Genomic DNA, 23,372 nt, shown 5'->3' on the forward strand with positions numbered 1-23,372 from the left:
GGAAACCAAAATATACTAACTACTTAATTTAAGCATTTTTTTGTCTCTCTTACTTAAAAGTCACTTAAACCTTAACAAAAGATAATGTTCCAAAGATGCATATCAAAAAATTTAAAATACTCAAACCATCAAGATGATGCTCCAAAGATGCTAATCGAAAAATTGAAAAAGATGCATAAAGAGAGAGAGAAAATTGCACTATAGCCGGTAGTTATTGGCATGATCCCACACACTTGCTCAAACTTCAAGTCTCTAGTTCAACTTTGAGTAAACCCGAACGCGATTAAAGCTGTTCAAAGTCGATACAATAAAGGACCAATAATTAGGGGGCATGTCACAAAAAATAGAGATGTTTTTTTATACAATAAATTAAGAAAGACATAGGAAAACAAGGGAAGGAGGTGTGGCATAAGAGAATTGATGGAATAAAAGAGAAATAGAAAAAATATTAAATATAAAAATGTGATAGGCAAATATTATTTTAATTTTAAAAAATATATAAATATGAATTATGCATAACATATAATTCATTTCAACTTGTTGTGAACATAGGTCTTTGAGTACTATTAATAAGTAATTCTTTTAGAGTTATTTTTCATCCTCATCACTTTCTTAGAATCTAACAAATAAGATTAATAATTTATTATAATCATTAAATTATAAGAAAATAAATGATGAAGATGTTATTTTAGCGTAAGTTGATCCCTCCTCTAATCAAACTAGTTCAACAATATCATTAGAAACTTCATTAAACTTAATTCTTGATTTTCATGTACTTATATAATAAAATTCCAGTTTAACTATATGATATATCTCTAACCTTGATTTGAATGTCTGTAAACCCTTTTTGTCCCAAGCTAGAGGCCTAGGTTGAGATCGAGTTGTTCCTCAACTGTATGACCATCATTTGAATTAGGCATTGTAGGTTGTGCACTGGCTTGCAATTGGTTAATGTGGAGTTCTCTCAACCTCTTCACTTCTTCCCTGTTCTTTCCAATTTCAGCTGAAAATAGAACAAGTTTGAGCTTTATAGGGATATAAACAACATAAATCCACAAATACAACACTAGAGCTATTAAAAATGGTTTGAACCAATGATCCAAAAAAAACCAGTCTAATTTATCCTGATCCCTTGGGTCAAACTTGAAAACTATTAGGCTTATTTGTCCTAGTCCAATGGATTAGACTAGATAAAAAAATAATGGCCCATTTAAAAATTGGGCTGGCTCAGCCCGACTTTGTTTTTACTCTTTGTCACGTAATTTTATCAACATCTTTACTCAAAACACATACAATGGGAAAATGAAGGTAACCTTCTCTAACTATTTTTTCATCGTGAAAAGTTGCAATTCTGAATTTCAAATGATGCTGCTCCATCCGCAACAATTGTTGCTTCTTTTTAGCCTCTCTAATTTGACGACGAAAGTTGGAGATATGTTGCTGTATATAAGAATAAGGTAAAAAAATGTTAGGCACATTTAGAAATTGTTGGATACATTTATTTAGAGAGAAAAACAACGTGCCCGGATAACTTTTATCTGTTTTTCCAATTGGTCCATGCGGTCCAACTTCTTCAATCTGTATCTCTTTGAAGAAACACGATTTGCCATGATCCTGCACACAAGAGAATATAAGCGATTTGACCCAGAAAATTTTAATTTAGCATAAAAGATATACATTAATTAAAGCTTAAATATGTTTCACAGTCTTGTAAATATAATAAATTTTTTATTTAGTTTAAATATTTAAAAGTTACAAATATCATGTTTTTTTAGTATCTGTGATGGATCAACACCATACTGTTTCTATTAAAAAAACACCATATTGTTTTTCTTTAATTAAATGTAAGAAAAAACTAGAAAAGAGACTTGGTTGCAATTTTTTTTGTCTATATATCAACGCTTAATATGCAATTGAGTTCTTTAGTTTTCTTAGTTATCAAAATTAGTTCTTAATTTCCATCACTTTTTCATTTAAAACATTTAAATTCTTTTTTTCTCTCAAAATCTTTATGGAATGAATCCAATGAAATATTTAAAATAATTTTCTATTTAAAACCCATCAATCAAAATGTTATATTTCAAGCCCCTAAAAAATGTTATATTTCAAACTTTTTTTTTTCATTTTCAAAACCTTAAACTCACATGTTATAAAACCTTTTAAATTCCACCAAACTTCCGAGGTTAAAATCAATCTGAAATATTTAATTATTTGAGTAAAAAATGATAAGAATTTAATTAAGAATTTTAGGGAAATAAAAAGTGACTGAAGGATTTGATTCTATAAATAAAAAATGAGAGAGACTAACATTGAGAAAATATTCCTGAGACAACAAATCAGACATTAATCTATAATCTAGACATTTTTTTTTTTACTGCATAATCTATACATCTAGACATATATAATAAAGGGAATAGTCATGTCTAGTTTCTACTTTTTTTAGACCTATTTATCTTGTAAGTGCTATAAAATTTTCTTAATCATCACAACACTTACTATAAAAATTTCTCAACCATAATATTTATTTACATCTCAGTCATTTTTTATTTACTAAAAAAGAATAAAAGAAGGCACAATGATGCCTGTTTTCTCTCTAGTAATATAAAATGACAAACTTTTTTCAGCTTCACTTTTTTTTTAAACATCATTACTCCTCAACTGTCTGTGATAACTGATATCACTGGTCAACTAAAGATTTCAGTTTTAGGACTGAAAAACTGATTTCATATTCCCTATATGTCATAACTAATCTGGCTTACTCTGTAAAAAAAAAAACTAATCTTTCTTCCACATTTTCTATTTAACATCTTCTCTCTCTCTCTTTTTGCTTTTTAAAAAAAGTGTAGAGAGGTACTTCCTCTAGTCCATTTTATAAGAGATAAATTTTAGTATAAAATACATAAAAATTTATCTCTTATGAAAAGGATCGAAGGTGGTATGATAGAAAGGTATGAACTGTCTTAAAAAAAAAAGGTACGGAGTGTCTTTCTTTTTTTCCTGATCCTAAAAAGAAATGTAACTGAATCAAAAATTGAGTAGAAATTAAAAAAAAAATCATGTTTTCATAAACAATAAGCATATTTAAGTCTAAAAAAGTAATAACACATATACCTCCTTAGCCTTTTTGGATCCTCCATTTTTGTGGCCATGTTGAAATTCAAGCCCGGTTTACTTGCTTGTCCTTCATAAGTTTGATTAGTGTTGAAATTGACACCAGCATCATGAGTTGAAGAACTACCATGGATGAAATTCTTCTCAACTTGATTAAAAGTATGGTTATTGTAATGGTTGTCTCTTGCTTGTGAAGAATAAATGTTAGAAATGCCAAGCTTGAGATCCAAGTCAAGTTTGGTTCTCCCCTTAGCATTACCAAACACCTGAATGATGAACCAATTAACACCTCTAAACAACTTAGTTGGAGACATAAATTAATTAAAAGAGAAAGGTTTAATTAGTAGATTGGATTTTACATGGCATGATTGATCTTTCAGTGAGGCCAGACAGATCTTCTTTGCAGCTTCTCCCATTCTCACAATTCTGTTGTCTGACTGCAAGACAAGACAAAGCAAAAAAAGAAAAAAATTAGCCAAGATTTTCACATTCACATCTACAGAAAAAAATGAATGTTTTCTTACATTAGAAAAATGATTGTTTCTTTGCTTTTTTCAGACTAGTAGTGATATCTTTATAAACAAATGCCTGGCTACAAAAAATGCATATTAATTAAATGTATCTTTCTTAAAGAAAAAAATCCCTACATTAATTTTATGAAGAAAATATGTTACTGAAGAATAACAACTCAAATACTAAATTATTCATGTATAATATTTTTGAAAAAGTTGTTAATTTGTTTGTTACGAATGAATTGCTAGCATGCTAATTTGCTAAAAAATACTTATACCATAATTAATTAGTTGACATTCTTTGCTGGTGTGCTTATCCCAACTCAAACTCAGACACTGAAATTAATAATTAAAAAAAGTATGATGCCTTTATTTTGATTGAATTTAATAATTCAAAAATCCAAACCAGGGTATGTTCACATATTACATGTATGAAGTCCTCATTTAAACCAAATCCAGAAAGATTCAAGGCATGCTGTGTTGTCATATGCATATGGAGTCCTCATCAGTGTTTTGTTAGGATTCTTCATCAGTGTTCTGTTAACCAATTGAATACATGCATGTATATATGGTTTACTTTTGTTAGGTAAGTCGCTTTATAAGGAAATATTAACTTGCTTTCTTTAACTAATTAGATATATTTTGCATAAATGAACATGTATATTCAGGGACTAATACCCTAATTTATTCCATTAAATTAAAGGTATTATAGAGAAAGAAATTTAAGCAAAAGAAAATATTCTCTAAATTAACAACTGTATGAATGTTTGGTAACTGATTTATTTTTTAAAAAATTGCATTTTTTTAAAAAAAATCTCAGGAAGATAATAATAAATATTTTTTCCCATAATATCTTGAATTAACTCCACATTGAAACTTTTCACTTTACCAATAAATTGAGTACAATTAATAAATAATTGAGTTTGTTAAGCATATGAAAAAAACTTTATAAAAGAGAAGTAAAACTCACTTTGATGATTTTTAAATCTCTAGAGATTAATCTCATGACTATTGACAATAAGAATACCTTGTTTTCACACATAAAAAATATTTTAGTGTAAATAGTTATTTTTGTTTTTAAATGTATAAAATACTAATAATTTTATCCCTCAAAAGTGAAAAAATATGACAAATTTTTTTATTCGTTAACCTCCGTCCATTATCATTAATGAAAAAGTATACGTGACACGTATGAATAAAAATGACAAAAATAATTGTGAACATGATTACTAAATAAATTGGATTAAAATGTCAGTTAGTTTCATTGAATTAATTTGTTAGATTGCAAATTTTTGTTTCATTTAAAGATAAAATATAATTTAGTCTTCATCTCCTTTTTTATTATTACAAGTATGATATTACAATAAACACTTAAAAAAATAAGAAAGCAGACATAAGTTAGAACAAACATAATAATAATAAGCATAATATTACATTAGAAATTCCAGAGCAACAGAGACATTATGCTTATTAATCAATATTATACTTATTATCATGTTTGTTTTCCTATTTTTTAAAAGTGTTTATTGTAATGTTATGCTTGCAATAATAAAAAAAAAGATAGGAAAATCAAGATTAAATTATATTTTACCCTTAAATGAAACGAAATTTGAGATCTGATAAATTATTCCAATGAAAATTTATTAACATTTTGGTCCAATGAATATTTACTGACATTTTGGTTTAATCTATTCAACAATCATGTCGACAATCATTTTTGTGAAATTTCTATGTCATGTAGACTCTTTCATTAACGATAACGGACAAAAATTAACGGATATATAAATTATGTACTTTTTTCACTCTCAGATGTGAATTTATTAGCACTCTACATATTCAAAAACAAAAATAACTATTTATCCTATTTCATTGCTTAACTAATTTAATCATATTAATCTGTTCAGCATAGAACAAATCTTCATTTACAACTATTAACCTAAGTTTCATGTATATTGCATTATTGTTATATAAATAAAATAGGGATAAGTGATATATTTTTCAATCATGCTAATAAATATTTTGATATTAGTCCATCTAAAAAAGTCTTGATTTGCACTGCTCTTTTATATTTTCCAAAAGAAAATAAGTTAATTAATATTTTTTTCTAACAATGATAAAAAAATATGTCTAATAAATTTGATAACTATTGACGTGTTAAATGTATAAAAATGTGAATATTTCACTTTTTAGATGATATGATAAATATTGACGTGTCAAATGAATAAAAAATAAATATCTTTTTGGATGTATACAATAAGTTTTCAAGTATGTCAAGCATTTAAGAAATTACACATCAATAGAAGTAATAATGAGACCACTATAAATTTAATGGATCGTGAGTGAGGAATAATAAAATTAAGTAACAAAGTATTGTTTTAAATGATCAAAGGTCAATTCTCAATTCACAAAAGCAATAACTATATAGCTAATAGAAACTACAAAGAAAAGTTTAAAATTGAATATAAGTGATAGGATGTTCCTTTCAACTTTTTTGCACAACTGTGTCCTATTTACATGAGGCAGTGTGTGATAAACTGTTGCGTGAATAGACGGTGGCTCACACTTTACAACAATGCAATCAAAATTTGATATACAATGGAAATATATATTTGTGCATGACGCATAATAGAAATGTATTCCCATTCCATCGAAAACACAAAATAAAAATAATTGACGAGTTCATTGGTGAAGCACTCAAATGATGAAAGCAGGGGAAGGAAGAAGGTGCAACAATGTGCGGTGGGTGTAAGGATCTTCCAAAGGAATAGAGAAGGGAGTGAATGAGCTGAGTGTGATATAGAACTGAGGGAATGGGTGTTTAGGAGAGGGGGAGGGAATAGGTTATGATAATTTATGAATTCTGCAAACTTTTTAAAAGTGGTGGGTGAGCTTAGATATAAAAGGTGTGGGAATAACATAATACAAGTCCAACAACCTATTTCTAGCCTCTTGTATAGTACAATGATTGACTTTTCTTAATAACTATTTAAAAAGTGGCTAAATCAGTTGTTTGTCACTAATATTTTGCGGTTGATATTTTCGATGGCTATTCCGCGATTTTCAGTACTGATTTATAAAACAATAGTTATTATAATAGGTAGCAAATAAGTAATTCAAGGCACAGGAGATGCTAACTACACCATAATACACACCACAATATTTGTAACCCAAGCTTAGAAAAGGAGGAAGAAAAAGTAGGCACTATACAAACACATGTAAATTGATTCTACAAGATTTTGGCATCTATCTCAATTTTGACATCTACACATGTAAGAAGTAGGCACTATACAAACACATGCAAACTAAAAAAAAATAATTAAACTTGATACAAAATTTAAGGATGAAACATGTTTTAGATCCCTTAATTTTTTTTTATTAAAATTGATTTATGTCATTTTTTTTTATAAAACTTGGAATACTAAGGTGAGGATAAAATTAATCAATTTTAAAAATATGATCACAAAAATGATTTTTTAAAGTACATGTATTAAGAACAATTTTAACTTAAAATTGATAGACTTAAAACACATTTTTACCCAAAATTTAACTTATTAAACCTATCACATTAATATAAAATAATCAAAAACTATTTTAAATGTAAAAAGACATTCTAATCATTAAGCATGCCAAAATATGTTTCAAAGCATAATTATTGAAAATAACAACATAAAAGAAAATACCAAATCCAAAAAAAAAAGAATTAAAAAATGGATTAATTACATTATCGGAAACGGGAAAGATTCTTAACCCCTAAATTCTAATAATTGAATTGAAAACAAAAGGTTTTAGCAAAGTTGACAAAGTCATTACCCATAAAGTGTAATTCACTTGATTGAGTAAGATATTTAATACCTATCTTTGATTTGTACAAATAAAAAAAAGTGTCAACAAAAGTCATTGGAACTTCCCATTGCGTGAGGGAGAATCAAAGCTTTCCGGACGCGCAGCCATTAAAACACAAACGAGTTTAAACCTCATCAATCAGGCTAAAGAAAAAGACGAGCTACAAAGACAAAGTGGGAAACTTTAGGGAAATTAATAAAATAGAGATAAGCTGTTTAATACATATGCACTTACATCATCGTTTCCTCCCCCATGAAAGCTATGTTCAAATTAATAGCAAATTCAAATAAAGAAAGCAAAACAAAGTGTTGGAGTAAATTCTTATTGAATGCAATAAATAACATAACAATACGACAGTGAAGTGGTTTGCTATATAAGAGAAGTAGAGAACTCTTGTACCATAAAGAGAGCATCATATACAGCATTCACGAATTGTGAGCAGATAAACATCAATAGTGTATACTCTATAGTCTATAGTTTGTTTCCATGGCAAAAACAACTCACATAGCTATTGTTTCAAGTCCTGGTTACACCCACCTGGTCCCAATAATTGAGTTCAGCAAGCGACTTATCAAACATCACCAAAATTTTCATGTCACTTGCATAGTTCCCTCACTTGGGCCACCTCCAGAATCCTCCAAAGCCTACCTTAAAACTCTTCCTTCAAACATAGACACCATCTTACTTCCTCCAATTAGCAAAGAACAATTACCCCAAGGAGTACACCCTGCAATCCTAATTCAACTCACTATTACTCTTTCTCTGCCATCAATACATGAAGCTCTTAAATCCTTGTGCTCCAAAGCACCTTTAACCGCGTTGGTGGTAGATGTTTTTGCATTTCAGGCTCTGGAATATGCAAAGGAGTTCAATGCCTTGTCCTACTTTTACTTTCCTAGTTCAGCTATGATATTGTCACTGCTTATACACGCGCCGAAACTTGATGAGGAAGTTTCAGGTGAGTACAAGGACTTAACTGAACCTATAAGGTTACCAGGTTGTGTACCGGTCATGGGGGTTGATCTTCCGGATCCGGCCCAAGATCGATCGAGCGAAATATACAATCATTTTGTTGAACGTGCCAAAGCAATGGTTACAGCTGATGGAATCTTGATCAACACCTTCTTAGAAATGGAACCAGGCGCTATAAGAGCGTTGCAAGAGTTTGAAAATGGGAAGATCAGATTGTACCCAGTTGGACCCATTACACAAAAAGGAGCAAGCAATGAGGCTGATGAGTCTGATAAGTGTTTAAGATGGTTGGACAAGCAGCCACCTTGTTCAGTGTTGTATGTTTCTTTTGGAAGTGGTGGAACACTCTCTCAGAACCAAATCAATGAGTTAGCTTCGGGTTTGGAATTGAGTAGTCAAAGGTTCTTGTGGGTTTTGAGAGCACCAAATAATTCAGCTAGTGCTGCTTACCTTGAGGCTTCAAAGGAGGACCCTTTGCAATTCTTACCAAGCGGGTTTTTGGAAAGGACAAAGGAGAAAGGTTTGGTTGTGGCTTCATGGGCACCTCAGGTTCAGGTCCTTGGTCACAATTCAGTTGGGGGGTTTCTAAGCCATTGTGGTTGGAACTCAACATTGGAGAGTGTGCAAGAGGGAGTACCTCTAATAACATGGCCACTCTTTGCTGAGCAGAGGATGAATGCTGTGATGCTAACCGATGGACTTAAAGTGGCATTGAGGCCAAAATTTAATGAAGATGGCATAGTGGAAAAGGAGGAAATTGCAAAGGTGATAAAGTGTCTGATGGATGGAGAAGAAGGTATAGGAATGCGTGAAAGAATGGGGAATTTAAAAGATTCTGCTGCTAGTGCACTGAAGGATGGTTCTTCATCACAGACCCTGTCTCAGTTGGCTAGCCAATGGGAATGTTTTAGTGGGAATTGTTAGGAAAATAGTTTTATATCCTTGGTCTTGGTTTTGGTTTGGATATTTCTGTCTAGTTGTGTTGCGTGTGCCTTGTTTTCTTCGTGGGAGTGAAGTGGTAGTTGTGTGATTTCTGAGATGTATTGCATGTTTGACACATGACATAGACATGTTAGTTGGTTTTCAAGTTGAATTTCACTTTCGTCAGTGAGCCATGTTAACTTATAATTATAGGTGTGGTTAAACAAATCAATCTGCAACCAGTTCATTAACTTTTTTACTTATGCTCAAGAGTTAATGAGTTAGCCTAGAACCTCAGAGACTATGTAAGTCAACCTAATTGACTTTGTTTGTTTGTTTGAAAAGAACAGTTTAAGTTATATATATCAGCAAACTCAGCAACTATGAATAAAGTCTATTGGTTAGGTACAATTAATCCTGGGTCAAGTGAGATGAAGAGTTTCAAATTTCATAACCATGCAAGTTGCAACTATGCAAGAAGTACCTCAAATTTAGTGAGCTCTTTTTCAAGTCTAATACAACGGTTAAACAAAATTTCCTCTCTCAACATGACAATAATAATATAAGTAGACTAGTAATACAAGCTATGAATGAAAACAGACGGGCTTGGCCCTCTCGGTTCCCATTCCCCTAAAATCCCATAGATACAAGCTATGAATAATAATTTTTTAAATATAATAAATTACCAGTGGGTATATCTGAGATAAAATCCCATAGATATAAGGAGGACTATTAAAATTCTAAACTGGCCTAGTTTATACCTATAGTCATATCCATATCTTATCAAAATGGATATGAATTTATTTGTCATGCTTAAAAGAAGGATATGTACGTGGCTATGTCCTACTCAATGACGCATCTGGTGTCTCTCTGGTGAGTATCAACCAGATAAAATAAAGAATTGAAGCACTACAAAGAGATGCGCGAGGCATCCATACGACTGTGAGTCCGGTTCAGTGAACAACCAAGTGCTATATTTGACTTAGACCTCAACTTAGTACAACATAATTCAACAAGAAATAATGATGCACAAAAAGATGTATCATTTGCTACGTGAGCAATATGCAATTTTTCAGCAATTAATCTTTCCGACCTCAACTTAGTACAACATAATTCAACAAGAAATAATGATATACAAAAAGATATTTCTTCCAATCCTATATATATATATATTCATTATATTTTAAAAGAAATATTTGGTCCTATTTATAAATTACAAACTAATCTATTAATAATAATTTTCTAATTTTGTCATTTATACTATTTTCAACACTTTATTATTAGGGATGATAAATATTAAGATTAAAAGTTATTATTAGTACATATTCATTGATGAGACAATAGAATAATGAATGAATATTAATAATAACATGAAAGAGAGAATGTGAGATGATAATTTAGGCTAAATATTTAATTAATTATCAGTAAAATTAGTTGGATCTATAATTATGTTAAAATATACTTGAAAATTTATTTTATTTTCAGACGAATTAGTTATCACTCAAATTAGTTATCATTGAAATTAGAGGATATCATTTGCTATTTGAGCAATATTCAATTTTTCAGCAATTCATCTTTCCACATCTCGTGTTCAGTGCATCTGTTGAGGGCTTCAATTCTATTAAATATTTCTTTTGACCAGTCAAAACTCAACAAAACCATGTTTTGTAACTTATAAAATATTCTATATTATATGTGATTGGAATCAAGCTATTGTCCAACAATAATTGTTTGCCATGATTTATTTATATTCTAAGACACATACATGCACTGTGAGCCATAAATGTATGGGTAAAGTGCAACTGATAACAGCATCCATTGGAAAGACAGAGAAAATTTGGAAGATTCAAACAGCTGCTTATTATATGTAATATAATATACTACAATATAGCTGTCAACTTAGACTACAATCAAGATTCACAGATCTCAAGTCAAGATTTGGCTTCCTTAGATCAATAAGATACATACAAATATATAGTAATTTCCATGCTCAATTATTTTAAAGAATTTATACTATAAATGTCATTACACTTATCATACACATATATTTCAAACCATATGCCTGAAGCAAGGAATAAAGATTCAATGGCGAAAACAACTCACATAGCAGTAATTTCAATCCCTGCATTCAGCCACCAAGCCTCCATTGTCGAGTTCAGCAAGAGACTCGTTCATCTCCATCGCCACTTCCACGTTTACTGCATCTTCCCGACCATTGATGCACCTCCCCCTGCCACACTCGCCATGCTTGAATCACTTCCTTCCAATATCAACTACAACTTCCTCCCTCCCGTGCATAAACAAGACCTGTCCCACGACGACGCTCCCTCTATGGTGCAAATCGACCTCGCCGTGTCTCAATCTATGCCATCCTTCCGCCACATGCTGGGATCTCTTCTCTCAACCACGCCACTCGTTGCCTTGATTGCTGATCCTTTTGCGAACGAGGCGCTGGAAATAGCAAAGGAGTTCAACCTCTTGTCTTACATATACTTCCCTCCTTCCGCCATGACACTCTCATTATTCCTCCAATTACCGGCTTTACACGAGCAAGTTTCGTGTGAATACAGAGATAACAAAGAAGCCATTCAACTTCCAGGCTGTGTACCAATTCAAGGCCACGATCTCCCCTCACATTTTCAAGATCGATCCAATCTTGCTTATAAGTTAATTCTAGAGCGCTGCAAGAGACTCTCTCTTGCCAACGGTTTCTTGGTTAATAGTTTCTCCAATATTGAAGAAGGAACTGAGAGAGCCTTGCAAGAACATAACAGTTCCAGTGTTTATTTGATTGGGCCAATTATACAAACTGGTCTAAGTAGTGAATCAAAGGGGTCAGAGTGTGTGGGGTGGTTGGATAAGCAAAGTCCAAACTCGGTTTTGTATGTGTCGTTTGGAAGTGGAGGCACACTCTCTCAACAACAGCTTAATGAGTTAGCTTTTGGATTGGAATTGAGTGATAAAAAATTCTTGTGGGTTTTGAGAGCACCTAGTGATTCAGCAGATGGTGCTTACGTTGTTGCTTCTAAGGATGACCCTTTAAAGTTTTTACCAGATGGGTTCTTAGAGAGAACCAAAGGACGTGGCTTTGTTGTTACTTCTTGGGCACCACAGACCCAAATTCTTAGTCACGTTTCAACCGGTGGGTTTTTAACTCATTGCGGTTGGAATTCTGCTCTTGAAAGCATTGTGTTGGGAGTGCCAATGGTAACTTGGCCACTGTTTGCTGAACAGAGAATGAATGCTGTTTTGTTAACTGAGGGCCTCAAAGTTGCGTTAAGGCCTAAATTTAATGAGAATGGTGTAGCGGAGAGGGAGGAAATTGCTAAGGTGATAAAGGGTCTAATGGTTGGTGAAGAAGGAAATGAGATTCGTGAAAGAATTGAAAAGATCAAAGATGCTTCCGCTGATGCCTTGAAAGAAGATGGATCCTCCACAAAGGCACTTTACCAATTTGGCACTCAGATGGAGAAATTTCTGGAACAGCCGTAGTGTAAATTGTTTAATGGACAGAAATAGATGTATTCAGTTGCTACTTTGAGAGCCAAATTTCATATTAACTCAATCTATTTTGAATGATGTTGAAGAGAAAAATTTACTGTGTTAGATGATCACACACTTGTTCATATAATACAATATATTTTATGTATAGGAAAAATTTGAGAGAATTTTTGAGCTAGTTTAGTTCATGATATATAGGAGATTGATGCACTGAACATCTAGCAGTGAGAAAAATCTTTCATATCAAAGGAGGGAAGGAAGACTTGGCACACTAAATGAGTTTTGAAATTTTATCACGGGTTATTTTTTTGCTTTTATGAGCCAGTGTCTAAGGTGAATACCGCAAGTTGCATGCTTTAGCTGGATAGATTGATATTATTTTTCACCAATGGTTTGTAGTTAGACATTTTATGGTTTTACTATTGGTCTCTTACAGTTGGTTCAACATCTAAATATTAATATTACTAACTCAAGAACTAGTTTCAGTTGCATAAAATATAATGCTGCTCTTCATTTCTCCTCAACTATCAAATTTGGGGTTGATATGCAGTGTTTACCTGTTAAAGAGTTTATTAAATGGGAAGGAATTTATGGAATGGATATATATTCCGAACAGTTGCAAAGCCTATCAGTGTAACTGTGTTAGATATAAAAAAATTATGAGAATAAAATCAACCGAGGCCTGAACACTGTATAGAGTTTTCGGTATCCTAATTTACTAGCATTTGATGAACCAATTGTTTCAAATCAACTCACAAGAAACAAATTACAAGTATCAGCATATTTATTGGGAGAGTCACAATCATAGGGATAGCCATGTACATCTCCTTGTGATAGGCTATTATTGTTGCCAACTTGGTAAATGGAAATTGTGCCTTTGAATTAGACTTGAAAAAGAACTCACTCAATTTGTGGTACTTCTTTGTAAGGCAAATGTAAGGCAACTATTAATGTAACTTAATATGTTTTCGTGTGTTCAGTCAATGGCTTATGTTTGTCTTTACAGTTAAAATGTCTGTCTCACGTGTAAAAGATGCAACAGACAGATCTCAGGAATCACACAACGACTATTTTACTCCCAGTTACCACAAAGAAAAAAGGTTCAGAAAATTAAGCAAACGAAATACGACTAAGTAGAAATGTACAAATCAAGATCAAGATATAAAACTATCTAAGTAAAACAATTTTCCTAATTCCCACTCAAATATTCCCAATGACTGGCCAACTGAGATAGGGTCTGTGTTGAAGAGCCATCTTTCAATGCATTAGCAGCAGAATCTTTTAAATTCCTCATTCTTTCAGCTATCCCTTTACCTTCTTCCCCTTCCATCAAACACTTTATCACCTTTGCAATTTCCTCCTTTTCCACTATGTCATCCTCATTAACTTTTAGCCTCAATGCAACTTTGAGTCCATCGGCTAACATCACTGCATTTGTCTTCTGCTCTGCAAAGAGTGGCCATGCTATTAGAGGCACTCCCTCTTGCACACTCTCCAAAATCGAGTTCCAACCACAATGACTTAGGAACCCTCCAACTGAATTGTGACTAAGGACCTGTACCTGAGGTGCCCATGAAGCCACAACCAAACCTTTCTCCTCTGTCCTTTCCAAAAACCCACTTGGTAAAAATTTCAAAGGATCCTCATTTTCAGTCTCAAGGTAAGCAGCACTAGCTGAATTACTTGGTGCTCTCAAAACCCATAAGAACCTCTCACCACTCAATTCCAAACCCGAAGCTAAGTGATTGATTTGGTGTTGAGAGAGTGTTCCACCACTTCCAAAAGAAACATACAACACCGAACAAGGTGGCTGCTTGCCCAACCATCTCAAACACTTATCAGACTCATCAGTCTCTTCGATTGACCTTTTTTGCGTAATGGGTCCAACTGGGTAGAATCTGGTTTTTCCATTTCCCAACTCTTCCAATGCTCTTATAGCACCTGGTTCCATTTCTAAGAAGGTGTTGATAATAATACCATCAGTAATAAGCATTCCTTTGGAACGTTTAAGAAGGTGCTGATAATATTCGCTTGATCGATTTTGGATTGGATCAGGAAGATCAACCCCGAAAATCGGTACACAACCTTGTAACTTTATAGGTTCTGTTAGGTCCTTGTACTCACCTGAAACTTCCTCATCAAGTTTTGGCATGTGTAGCAACAGTAACAATATCATAGCTGATAAAGGGAAGTAAAAATAGGAGAGGGCACCGAACTCCTTTGCAAATTCCAATGCTTGGAATGCAAGAAGATCTGCGACCAACGCAGTTAAAGGGACTTTGGAGGACAAGGATTTCAGGGCCTCATGTATTGATGGCAGAGAAAGAGAAACAGTGAGTTGAATTTGCTGTCCAACGTATACTCCTTGGGGTAATTGTTCTTTGTTAATTGGAGGAAGAAAGATGAAGTCTATGAATGAAGGAAGGGCTTTAAGGTAAGCTTTGGATGATTCTGGGGGTGAATCAAGTGAGGGAATGATGCAAGTGACATGAAAATTTTGGTGATGCTTCACAAGTTGCTTGCTGAACTCAATTATGGGGACCAAGTGGGCGAAACCAGGACTTGCAATAATAGCTATGTGTGTTGTGTTTGCCATGAAAACAGACCGTAGATGTTAGCCTGCTCACAAATTCGTGAAAGCTGTATATTATGTATGTTATCTTATCCTTAAGAGGTTAATGTGCTTCACCAAAGTTTTTGTGTTTTATATATTTTGGTAAGACTCCCATCAAGTTTATAAATCAAGGCAAGTTAATTTTATCAAAATAAATTTGGTAGTATACAAATTTATTTAATAGTTTATTTTTTTATAAGTCACTACTTCAAGTAACTTAATTCTATAAGTTATTTGAATTAACTTATATAAAAAATAAGCTAATTTATAAGTTATTAACTTATCAATCTTATTCTTATTATTTTATTTCAAATTATGAAAACTCTCTTCTTCTCTTTTTCTGATCACATTTGTCACCTAACATCGTATAATGTTCTTTAATGTTATAATTTTTTTGAATTATATTAATTTTATAATTATTTGTTGAATTATTTTTGTTTTTTTTTTAAATTATATAACTTAATTCAATTCATTGCATGATTTATATTTTATCCATTCAATTCGTAAAAATAAAAATATGTTCTACTTCTTAAAATGATAAATTATTAGAAACATTAAATATATACTTTTAGGTCATTTGATATTTATTAATTACCTGATTTAGTTTTATTAAATATTTTTAATTAAATTAACTAAATTATAAATTTTCAACTAATTTATAAGTTAGTTTCATCAAATATAACTAAATTGACCGAGATTAAACTTTCATTAAAAAGTTTTGATTCTCCCTCATGCATTAAATCCAACATATATGATTAGTAAGCTTTGACTTAATTATTAATTTGATTTTCAAATTATTTTAAAAGATTTAATTTAATCTCAAATTTGTTTAAAAATGCACCAATTAGATCCTTTTCACCCAATTAAAATGGCATCGTTTGGATGGAAAATTCCAGCTTTTTTGTTTATATTTGCTATTATTTTTAAAAATAAAAGGATTTTCAACTCATTCAGGAAAATCGTCGAACACTTTCAGTACCGTCGCAGGCCACTCTCTTTCTTCTGGCGTCCATTTTCAACTCATTCCCCGCAACCAGCGAACCAAGACCCTCGTTCCATAATGAAACAAGACCCATTCGAAATATGCACTTCTCTAAGGCTTTCATTACTAGTATCAGGCAGTGCTGCAAGTTGTTCCATTTCAAGACTCATCCATGAGATCAATGTTAACGGAACCGGACGGCATTTGTTTATACTTTTCATTCTTGAACTGATCAAGCTCAGTAATTAGTGCAGATGCCCATGAATCATAACAACTTAACTCACACAAATCCTTCTCCGCACCGCCGCCGCCGCTCTCCTCTGATCCTTCGCTCCCGAATCTTCGCCAAGATCTGGTACGGGTAAGATTTGGGTTTTGTTTTTTTTTTTGTGTGTGCAAGATCTGAGGTTAGTTGGGTTCACAGAGGATGGGTGAGATTTGGGTTTCAGATCTGGATTTTTTTTTTGCCAGTAAGATCTTAAGGATACTGACGCCAAAAATTATCATTATTCTAAATAAAATCTGTTGAAATTTATAATCATAACGATTTAATTGGGTAAAAATGATCAAAAAAATTTTATTCCATCACAACAAATCACAATAATCATAAAAAAATTCTCAAATTTAAATTTATTTTTTTTATTTTACTCTATTTTTACATTTTTTATTGTTACTTTTTTTGATTTTTTTTCAATTATTCTATCTCACTTTTTCACTTTAGAACTTTTCCCTTATTTATGTTGTCTTTTTCACTTTTTCACCCTTTTTTTTTTCTTCATTAGAACCTTCCCTCTTCCCCACACTTGTCTTTTCCATTTTTCCATCCAACTCCAGAATCTTCCTTCTCCTTCCCACCGTTTCAACTTCATTTTTTTTTTTCAAAAACAAAAAAATCACTCACTTTCATTTTTCTCATTGGCTTCTTCTTCTTCCTCATTTTCCTTTTTCTTCTTCCTCATTTTTCTTCTTCTTCGTTTCGTACCAACCCTTTGTCGTCACCCGTTGAGCCACCAATGTCGCTTTGTTGCGTGAACATGATCGCCCCTCGAACCATCATCGCCACTCGCTCGCAAAACCACCGTCGGTCAATGAGCCACCACCATTGGTGACGATGACATGGGATTTTTTCATATTGGTTCAATATTTCTTTCCCCCTTTGTACTTTTTCATATCTGTTCATTTTTTTTCTTGCGGTTATTTCTCCTCTTTTTTGTACATGGATGGATTGTTGAAGGTGCTTGATGTTGGATGATAGTTTTTTAATGTTAAGAACTCATTTCTTATATAAGGAACTCATTTTATTTTGAAGGAACAATTCTTCTTTCCACGTAGATTATCTCCAATGCACAATTTCTTCAAGAATCCGTTTCTTCATTTTAAGAAACTCACTACGGAACTGGCGTTGAAGATGCACTTACATTTCTTTTGCTTTCCCTAATCTAGTTAGTGACTGGTATTAGTTTTTTTTTTACTGAAATATCAAAATAATTCTTACTAATTTAGTCACATAGCTTCCATAATTTGAAATACCCAAATCCTCTAGGCCAGTTTGCAAAAACCAAAACTGTTAGGGAGGTTGGTGTTTGTTGTTCTGATATGTGAAGGGATGTCCAGAAGAGACGTCCTCCAAAGGTGGATTGTGCGTGTGATGGTCGTTGGTGTCGGTGGTGGTGGTGATTGTCATCGGTGTTTGGTGACGGTTCTCATCCAAGAGTGGGTTGCACGTGGTCTATGGTGGTCATTGGTTTTGGTGGTGGTTGTCATGTAAATACTGATTGTGTAAAAGTTTGTCTAAACACTGGTTTGTGTTCACTTATTTAAATAGTGTGATTTTCTATTTTTTAATTGGGTTTTTTGATTTTAATATTGTGAAGATGATTTTAATTAGGAATCATTTTTGCTGTGGGAATCATTGTGTGATGTTGACATTACTATTTTGTTTTGGGACTACTACATGTGTGAGAACAATCTTGACATTTAAGAGATGGTGTGAGAAAGAAAACACGACGATGAAATTGTCCTTAAATTACATTAAAGCAGCATGTATAGTGCACATAATTTTTTTTGTTAACGGAAATCAAGCTATGATAGAGAAGGGAGTGTCATTTTAATGGAGCTACAAAAGTTATGTGGTTAATTATAAGGGTAATTTACGGAGAGAATGTAATTTGGGCTAAATGGAGGGGATGGATGTAATTTGTTCTTTTTTTTAAGAAAAAACTTTAAGAATCAAATTGAAACTTTTAAAAACTTAGGAACCAAATAAAATCTTTTAAAATAATTTGACGGTCAAATTGATAATTAAGCTAGTAAAAACCTCTTTGCTTCCAATTCAATAATTTTTGTGACTTAAATGTATTTTTTGTCTTTGTAATTTAATGTTTTTTTTTAAATTTTCAACCTTGCAAAAAAAATTATTTTAGTCCTTACAAATTAATTTGTTTTGATTTTGTCCTTGTCGTTTGTCTCTGGCTTTTATTTACAAAAATGATGACATGACAAAATGGACGGATGATGTCATCATGAACTTACAAGAAAAAAAATTAAAACAAATATCATTCACAATAATTAAAATAAAAAAAATTGACATATTTGCAGGGATGAGAACAAATATAATGATGGTATGATACTCTATTTTAACTAGATTTGATGATATCATCAAGTGATGATGTGATGTAATAATGTCGTTATTTCATTTGTCATGTTATTATCTTTATAACGAACAGAAAGCAAAAGTATTAAAGAAAAAAAATATGTTCTTTCTCTTTAGTCTTTATATAGGCACCTGAGTTGGTGTATTTGTTGTGTTCAAGGCTTTGTAATTCTTCAATTGTGCATTAAAGGCATGGAGAGCTTAGCACAAAAATGCTTTTGATGTGAATACTTTTCACTGGGAGAGAGAAGGACTAGGTGTTCTTTCTTTCCTAAAAAGTGCCGACTACACTTTCTGATGGTGTGTACTGTCCTTTCTATATTTCCCACTTCACTCTTCTTGTATTGAACCTCGTGTAACATTGCTTTTGATGAGAGTCTAAACTTATATTCGGATAAACTTTATTTTTCATTAAATGCTTGAAATTCAAATGTTAAAATATATTTGAAAAAAATTAAAGGAAATAACAAATACATACATGAATATAAGACTAGATGAAACCTTGACATCCAAACTCAAACTCATAAAAGAAAGAGCTCATCACGTGAATGTAAAACGCATAATGTAATTTTTCATTAGGTGTTGGACAAAATAGAACCCTACATTGGACACTGGATGTTTCATGAAAACCTTTGGAAGCAATTTCATTAACGTAGTGCTTCAGATGCTATTTTCTTATGAAATCACTAGACAAAAGTCCACTTATGTGCATTGGACGCAAGTTCAATTAAAACATATTTTTGTGTGTCTGATCAGAGTAAATATACATTTCCAAGTATTGAACACACACCACTCCTGCTGAGCTCATTGAAACTCGTTACTTCATTAAAATTTGATATTTTTATTATCATTAAAACATTAAATTTTTTGAAGAGTTAGACATCTTTCATGTCTTTAATTCCAACAACATTGAAAAATTAGTTCCAAAGAATACATAAATATTGCCAATTTAATCTCAAAAGGACTGATGTACCCAACAGAAAAAACTTCCAAGAAATATTTTGACTCTAAAAGTTTTTCAAGGACCAAGTTGTTGGTGCTATATCTTTAAGGAACGAAAATAGGAGTTTACTCAAATAAATTTATGTAGAAAAGTGAAATTTAAATTGAAAACCAAGTAACCGTGTGTCATGGTCAAAGATGCAACATATCTTAGAAACCACACAAGAAAACATTCCCCCCATACAGAAAACAAATTAAGAAAATAACACAAAACAAAACTAAGTCAGTAAAACAATTTTCCTAAATCCCACTCAAACATTCCCACTGTCTAGCCAACTGAGTCAGTGTCTGTGTAGAAGAACCATCCTTCAGTGCATTAGTAGCAGAATCTTTTAAATTCCCCATTCTTTCACGCATCCCTTTACCTTCCCCCCCTTCCATCAGACACTTTATCACTCCTGCAATTTCCTCCTTTTCCACTATGCCAACCTCATTAACTTTTGGCCTCAATGCTACTTTGAGTCCATCGGCTAACATCACTGCATTCATCTTCTGCTCTGCAAAGAGTGGCCATGTTATTAGAGGCACTCCCTCTTGCACACTCTCCAAAATCGAGTTCCAACCACAATGGCTTAGGAACCCTCCAACTGAATTGTGACTAAGGACCTGAACCTGAGGTGCCCATGAAGCCACAACCAAACCTTTCTCCTTTGTCCTTTCCAAAAACCCACTTGGTAAGAATTTCAAAGGATCCTCATTTTCAGTCTCAAGGTAAGCAGCACTAGCTGAATTACTTGGTGCTCTCAAAACCCACAAGAACCTTTGACCACTCCATTCCAAACCCGCGGCTAGCTCATTGATTTGGTGTTGAGAGAGTGTTCCACCACTTCCAAAAGAAACATACAACACTGAACAAGGGGGATGATTGTCCAACCATCTTAAACACTTATCAGCCTCATTGATTGACCCTTTTTGTGTAATGGGTCCAACTGGGTACAATCTGCTCTTCCCATTTCCAAACTCTTCCAATGCTCTTATAGCACCTGGTTCCATTTCCAAGAAGGTGTTGATAATAATCCCATCAGTTTTAAGCATTTCTTTGGCACTTTTAAGAAGATGTTGGTAATATTCAACTGGTCGATTTCGGATTGCATCTGGAAGATCAACCCCCAAGAGTGGTACACAACCTGGTAACTTTATAGGTTCTATTAGATCCTTGTACTCACCTGAAACTTCCTCATCAAGTTTTGGCAGGTGTAGAAGCAGTGACAACACCATAGCTGAACTAGGGAAGTAAAAATAGGACAAGGCATTGAATTCCTTTGCAAATTCCAAGGCTTGGAGTGCTAGAATATCTACCACCAACGCAGTTAAAGGGACCTTAGAGGACAAGGATTTCAGAACCTCATGTATTGATGGCAGAGAATAAGAAACAGTGAGTTGAATTTTGCGTCCAACGTATACTCCTTGTGGTAATTGTTCTTTGTTAATTGGAGGAAGAAAAATGAAGTCAATAAATGAAGGAAGTGTTTTGAGGTAAGCTTTGGAGGATTCTGTGGGTGACCCGAGTGAGGGAATGATGCAAGTAACATGAAAATTTGGGTGATTCTTTATAAGTCGCTTGCTGAACTCAATTATTGGAACTAGGTGGCCGAAACCAGGACTTGAAACGATAGCTATGTGAGTTGTTTTTGCCATGAAAACAGACTAGGATATAGATGCTTAGCAGCTCACAAATTCGTGAAAGCTATTTGTTATGTTATCTTTATGATAAAAGAGTTCTATTCTATAGCAAACCACTCCACTGAGTTCTAATTTATTACACGCAATAGGAATTCACATGCGGCAAAACTTGTTTTTTGCTTTGTTTAAGAGTGTTATGTTTTTTTAATTTTTATGCATAGTTTTAAAGTGTCAGACGTAACGATGCTGCATATGCACCTAAACCGCATATATATATATATATATATATATATATATATATATATATATATTATTAATTCCCCTAAAATTTCCCAATTACTTTGTCTTTCTAGCTCGTCTTTTTCTTTAGCTTGATGTGGTTCTCTCAATTTGTGTTTTAATATATGGCAGAGGACGTGGATTTCATCCAGAAAGCTTGGATGATTCTCCCTCACAACTATTTGAAAGGCCCAGTATGACTTGTTAACTTTTCTAAAACCTTTTGCTTTCAATTGAATTTTTTTAGAGGTTAAGTATTTTTTTCTGTTACGCCTTGTGTTCTATCTATATATCTTATGAATAAAATTCTGATTGGCCATTAAAAAAAGTATTTTTTTTTTGTTTCTGCTACTGTATTAATTTTTGTTTTGACTCTCTTATATTTTTTGTGTATTTAAATTTTATTTCAACAAAGTAATTACTTTTTTCCAAACAAAAGATAATAAACATAATCAACACTATAAAATTCAATTAAACACCAAGGGAATCATTCTAGCTCACTGAAGAAAATATATGAATTGTTGTAATTATGATATCTATCTTTGATTCTTATCGGTCAAAAGAATAAGATATATACAACTAAGCAGTATATACTCAATAATAAAAATCAACTCAAATAATAACATAAAATAGTAACTGATGGATGGATTTGGAGACCTAATCTCATCCCATAAACTTTTTTTAACTAAACAATAATAGAGAAGTTAAATTCCCATTCCCTCTCTTGCCCTCCCCTTACTTAATCTTGGACAAAAAGAGGGGGAGAATAGCAAGTAGCTTTCACTCCAAGTAGTAGCTCCAACCACAAATATTAGTGTTTCTTTGCTCCAACACCAATATCTATTACTCCATCGGTTCCAAAATAATAATCATTTTGGGTTGTTTTATATAGATTAAGAGGATATATATATTTTTGTGATAGATTTTTTAGGTGAAATAGAGTAATAAATTTACAAAATTAATTTTATATCATTATTAATTTATTTATATTTTTTTTATCTATTATTAATATTATAAGAGACATAAGTAAAAAATATAATTAATGTTACATTAAAAAATTAAAATGATAAATTTTTGAAACATTTTTTTAATACAATAATTATAATGTGATAAGGAAGTAATTTTTTTATATGTTGGGTGATAGAAATTTGAATGAAATGAAGAAAGATGAGGGTACAGTGTGATGCGGCATAGTGAGAAGAGGAAGGGTAAATTTCTTGAATGTTAATTGTACTAGGATTAAGCTTTTAAAAGAAATTGTATTAGGATTAATATAGAAGAGTAAAAAAGACAGGTGGGTGAAAAAATTCAATCAAAGTAATTTATTTTAATCATAAAAGTTTGATATTATTATGATTT

At 32.4% G+C, this 23,372-nt stretch overlaps 5 protein-coding genes and 1 long non-coding RNA gene across 6 annotated transcripts; 3 read left to right on the top strand and 3 right to left on the bottom strand.

The window, feature by feature from the left end:
* Nucleotides 1-857: 857 nt before the first annotated feature.
* LOC114424235 (basic leucine zipper 6-like) lies at nucleotides 858-4,110 on the bottom strand. Its single transcript, XM_028391083.1, has 6 exons — nucleotides 4,051-4,110; nucleotides 3,471-3,548; nucleotides 3,112-3,377; nucleotides 1,524-1,614; nucleotides 1,314-1,440; nucleotides 858-1,003 (listed from the first exon to the last, which is right to left on the bottom strand). Exons 1-6 carry the CDS (start codon nucleotides 4,108-4,110, stop codon nucleotides 858-860), a joined length of 768 nt encoding a protein of 255 aa, XP_028246884.1.
* A 3,730-nt stretch (nucleotides 4,111-7,840) lies between these two features.
* On the top strand, nucleotides 7,841-9,622 carry LOC114423607 (hydroquinone glucosyltransferase-like). Its single transcript, XM_028390433.1, has one exon. The coding sequence runs from the start codon at nucleotides 7,953-7,955 to the stop codon at nucleotides 9,360-9,362; it is 1,410 nt and encodes a 469-aa protein (XP_028246234.1). The 5' UTR covers nucleotides 7,841-7,952; the 3' UTR covers nucleotides 9,363-9,622.
* Nucleotides 9,623-11,386: 1,764 nt separating this feature from the next.
* On the top strand, nucleotides 11,387-13,177 carry LOC114423608 (hydroquinone glucosyltransferase-like). The gene has a single exon (XM_028390434.1). The coding sequence runs from the start codon at nucleotides 11,418-11,420 to the stop codon at nucleotides 12,849-12,851; it is 1,434 nt and encodes a 477-aa protein (XP_028246235.1). The 5' UTR covers nucleotides 11,387-11,417; the 3' UTR covers nucleotides 12,852-13,177.
* A 542-nt stretch (nucleotides 13,178-13,719) lies between these two features.
* LOC114423610 (hydroquinone glucosyltransferase-like) lies at nucleotides 13,720-15,525 on the bottom strand. Its single transcript, XM_028390436.1, has one exon. It carries the CDS (start codon nucleotides 15,454-15,456, stop codon nucleotides 14,050-14,052), a length of 1,407 nt encoding a protein of 468 aa, XP_028246237.1. The 5' UTR covers nucleotides 15,457-15,525; the 3' UTR covers nucleotides 13,720-14,049.
* An 817-nt stretch (nucleotides 15,526-16,342) lies between these two features.
* On the top strand, nucleotides 16,343-18,406 carry LOC114423614. Its single transcript, XR_003668873.1, has 2 exons — nucleotides 16,343-16,817; nucleotides 17,766-18,406. It is a non-coding gene; the product is annotated as an uncharacterized LOC114423614 (long non-coding RNA).
* A 1,749-nt stretch (nucleotides 18,407-20,155) lies between these two features.
* Nucleotides 20,156-21,854, bottom strand: LOC114423612 (hydroquinone glucosyltransferase-like). The gene has a single exon (XM_028390438.1). The coding sequence runs from the start codon at nucleotides 21,747-21,749 to the stop codon at nucleotides 20,352-20,354; it is 1,398 nt and encodes a 465-aa protein (XP_028246239.1). The 5' UTR covers nucleotides 21,750-21,854; the 3' UTR covers nucleotides 20,156-20,351.
* Between the last annotated feature and the right edge of the window lie 1,518 nt (nucleotides 21,855-23,372).

The sequence above is a fragment of the Glycine soja genome, chromosome 8 (assembly GCF_004193775.1).
Source record: "Glycine soja cultivar W05 chromosome 8, ASM419377v2, whole genome shotgun sequence".
In the NCBI taxonomy this organism is placed as follows: domain Eukaryota; kingdom Viridiplantae; phylum Streptophyta; class Magnoliopsida; order Fabales; family Fabaceae; genus Glycine; species Glycine soja.

What these genes read in the sequence shown, in the direction of transcription:
- LOC114423612 (XM_028390438.1), bottom strand. Translation starts at nt 21,749, where the DNA reads ATGGCAAAAACAACTCACATAGCTATCGTTTCAAGTCCTGGTTTCGGC.
- LOC114424235 (XM_028391083.1), bottom strand. Translation starts at nt 4,110, where the DNA reads ATGACAACACAGCATGCCTTGAATCTTTCTGGATTTGGTTTAAATGAG. An exon ending in TAAATGAGGACTTCATACAT is followed by an intron (nt 3,549 to 4,050) that starts GTAATATGTGAA and finishes CTTGTCTTGCAG; the next exon opens with TCAGACAACAGAATTGTGAG. An exon ending in GATCCAAAAAGGCTAAGGAG is followed by an intron (nt 1,615 to 3,111) that starts GTATATGTGTTA and finishes TCTTGTGTGCAG; the next exon opens with GATCATGGCAAATCGTGTTT.
- LOC114423608 (XM_028390434.1), top strand. Translation starts at nt 11,418, where the DNA reads ATGCCTGAAGCAAGGAATAAAGATTCAATGGCGAAAACAACTCACATA.
- LOC114423607 (XM_028390433.1), top strand. Translation starts at nt 7,953, where the DNA reads ATGGCAAAAACAACTCACATAGCTATTGTTTCAAGTCCTGGTTACACC.
- LOC114423610 (XM_028390436.1), bottom strand. Translation starts at nt 15,456, where the DNA reads ATGGCAAACACAACACACATAGCTATTATTGCAAGTCCTGGTTTCGCC.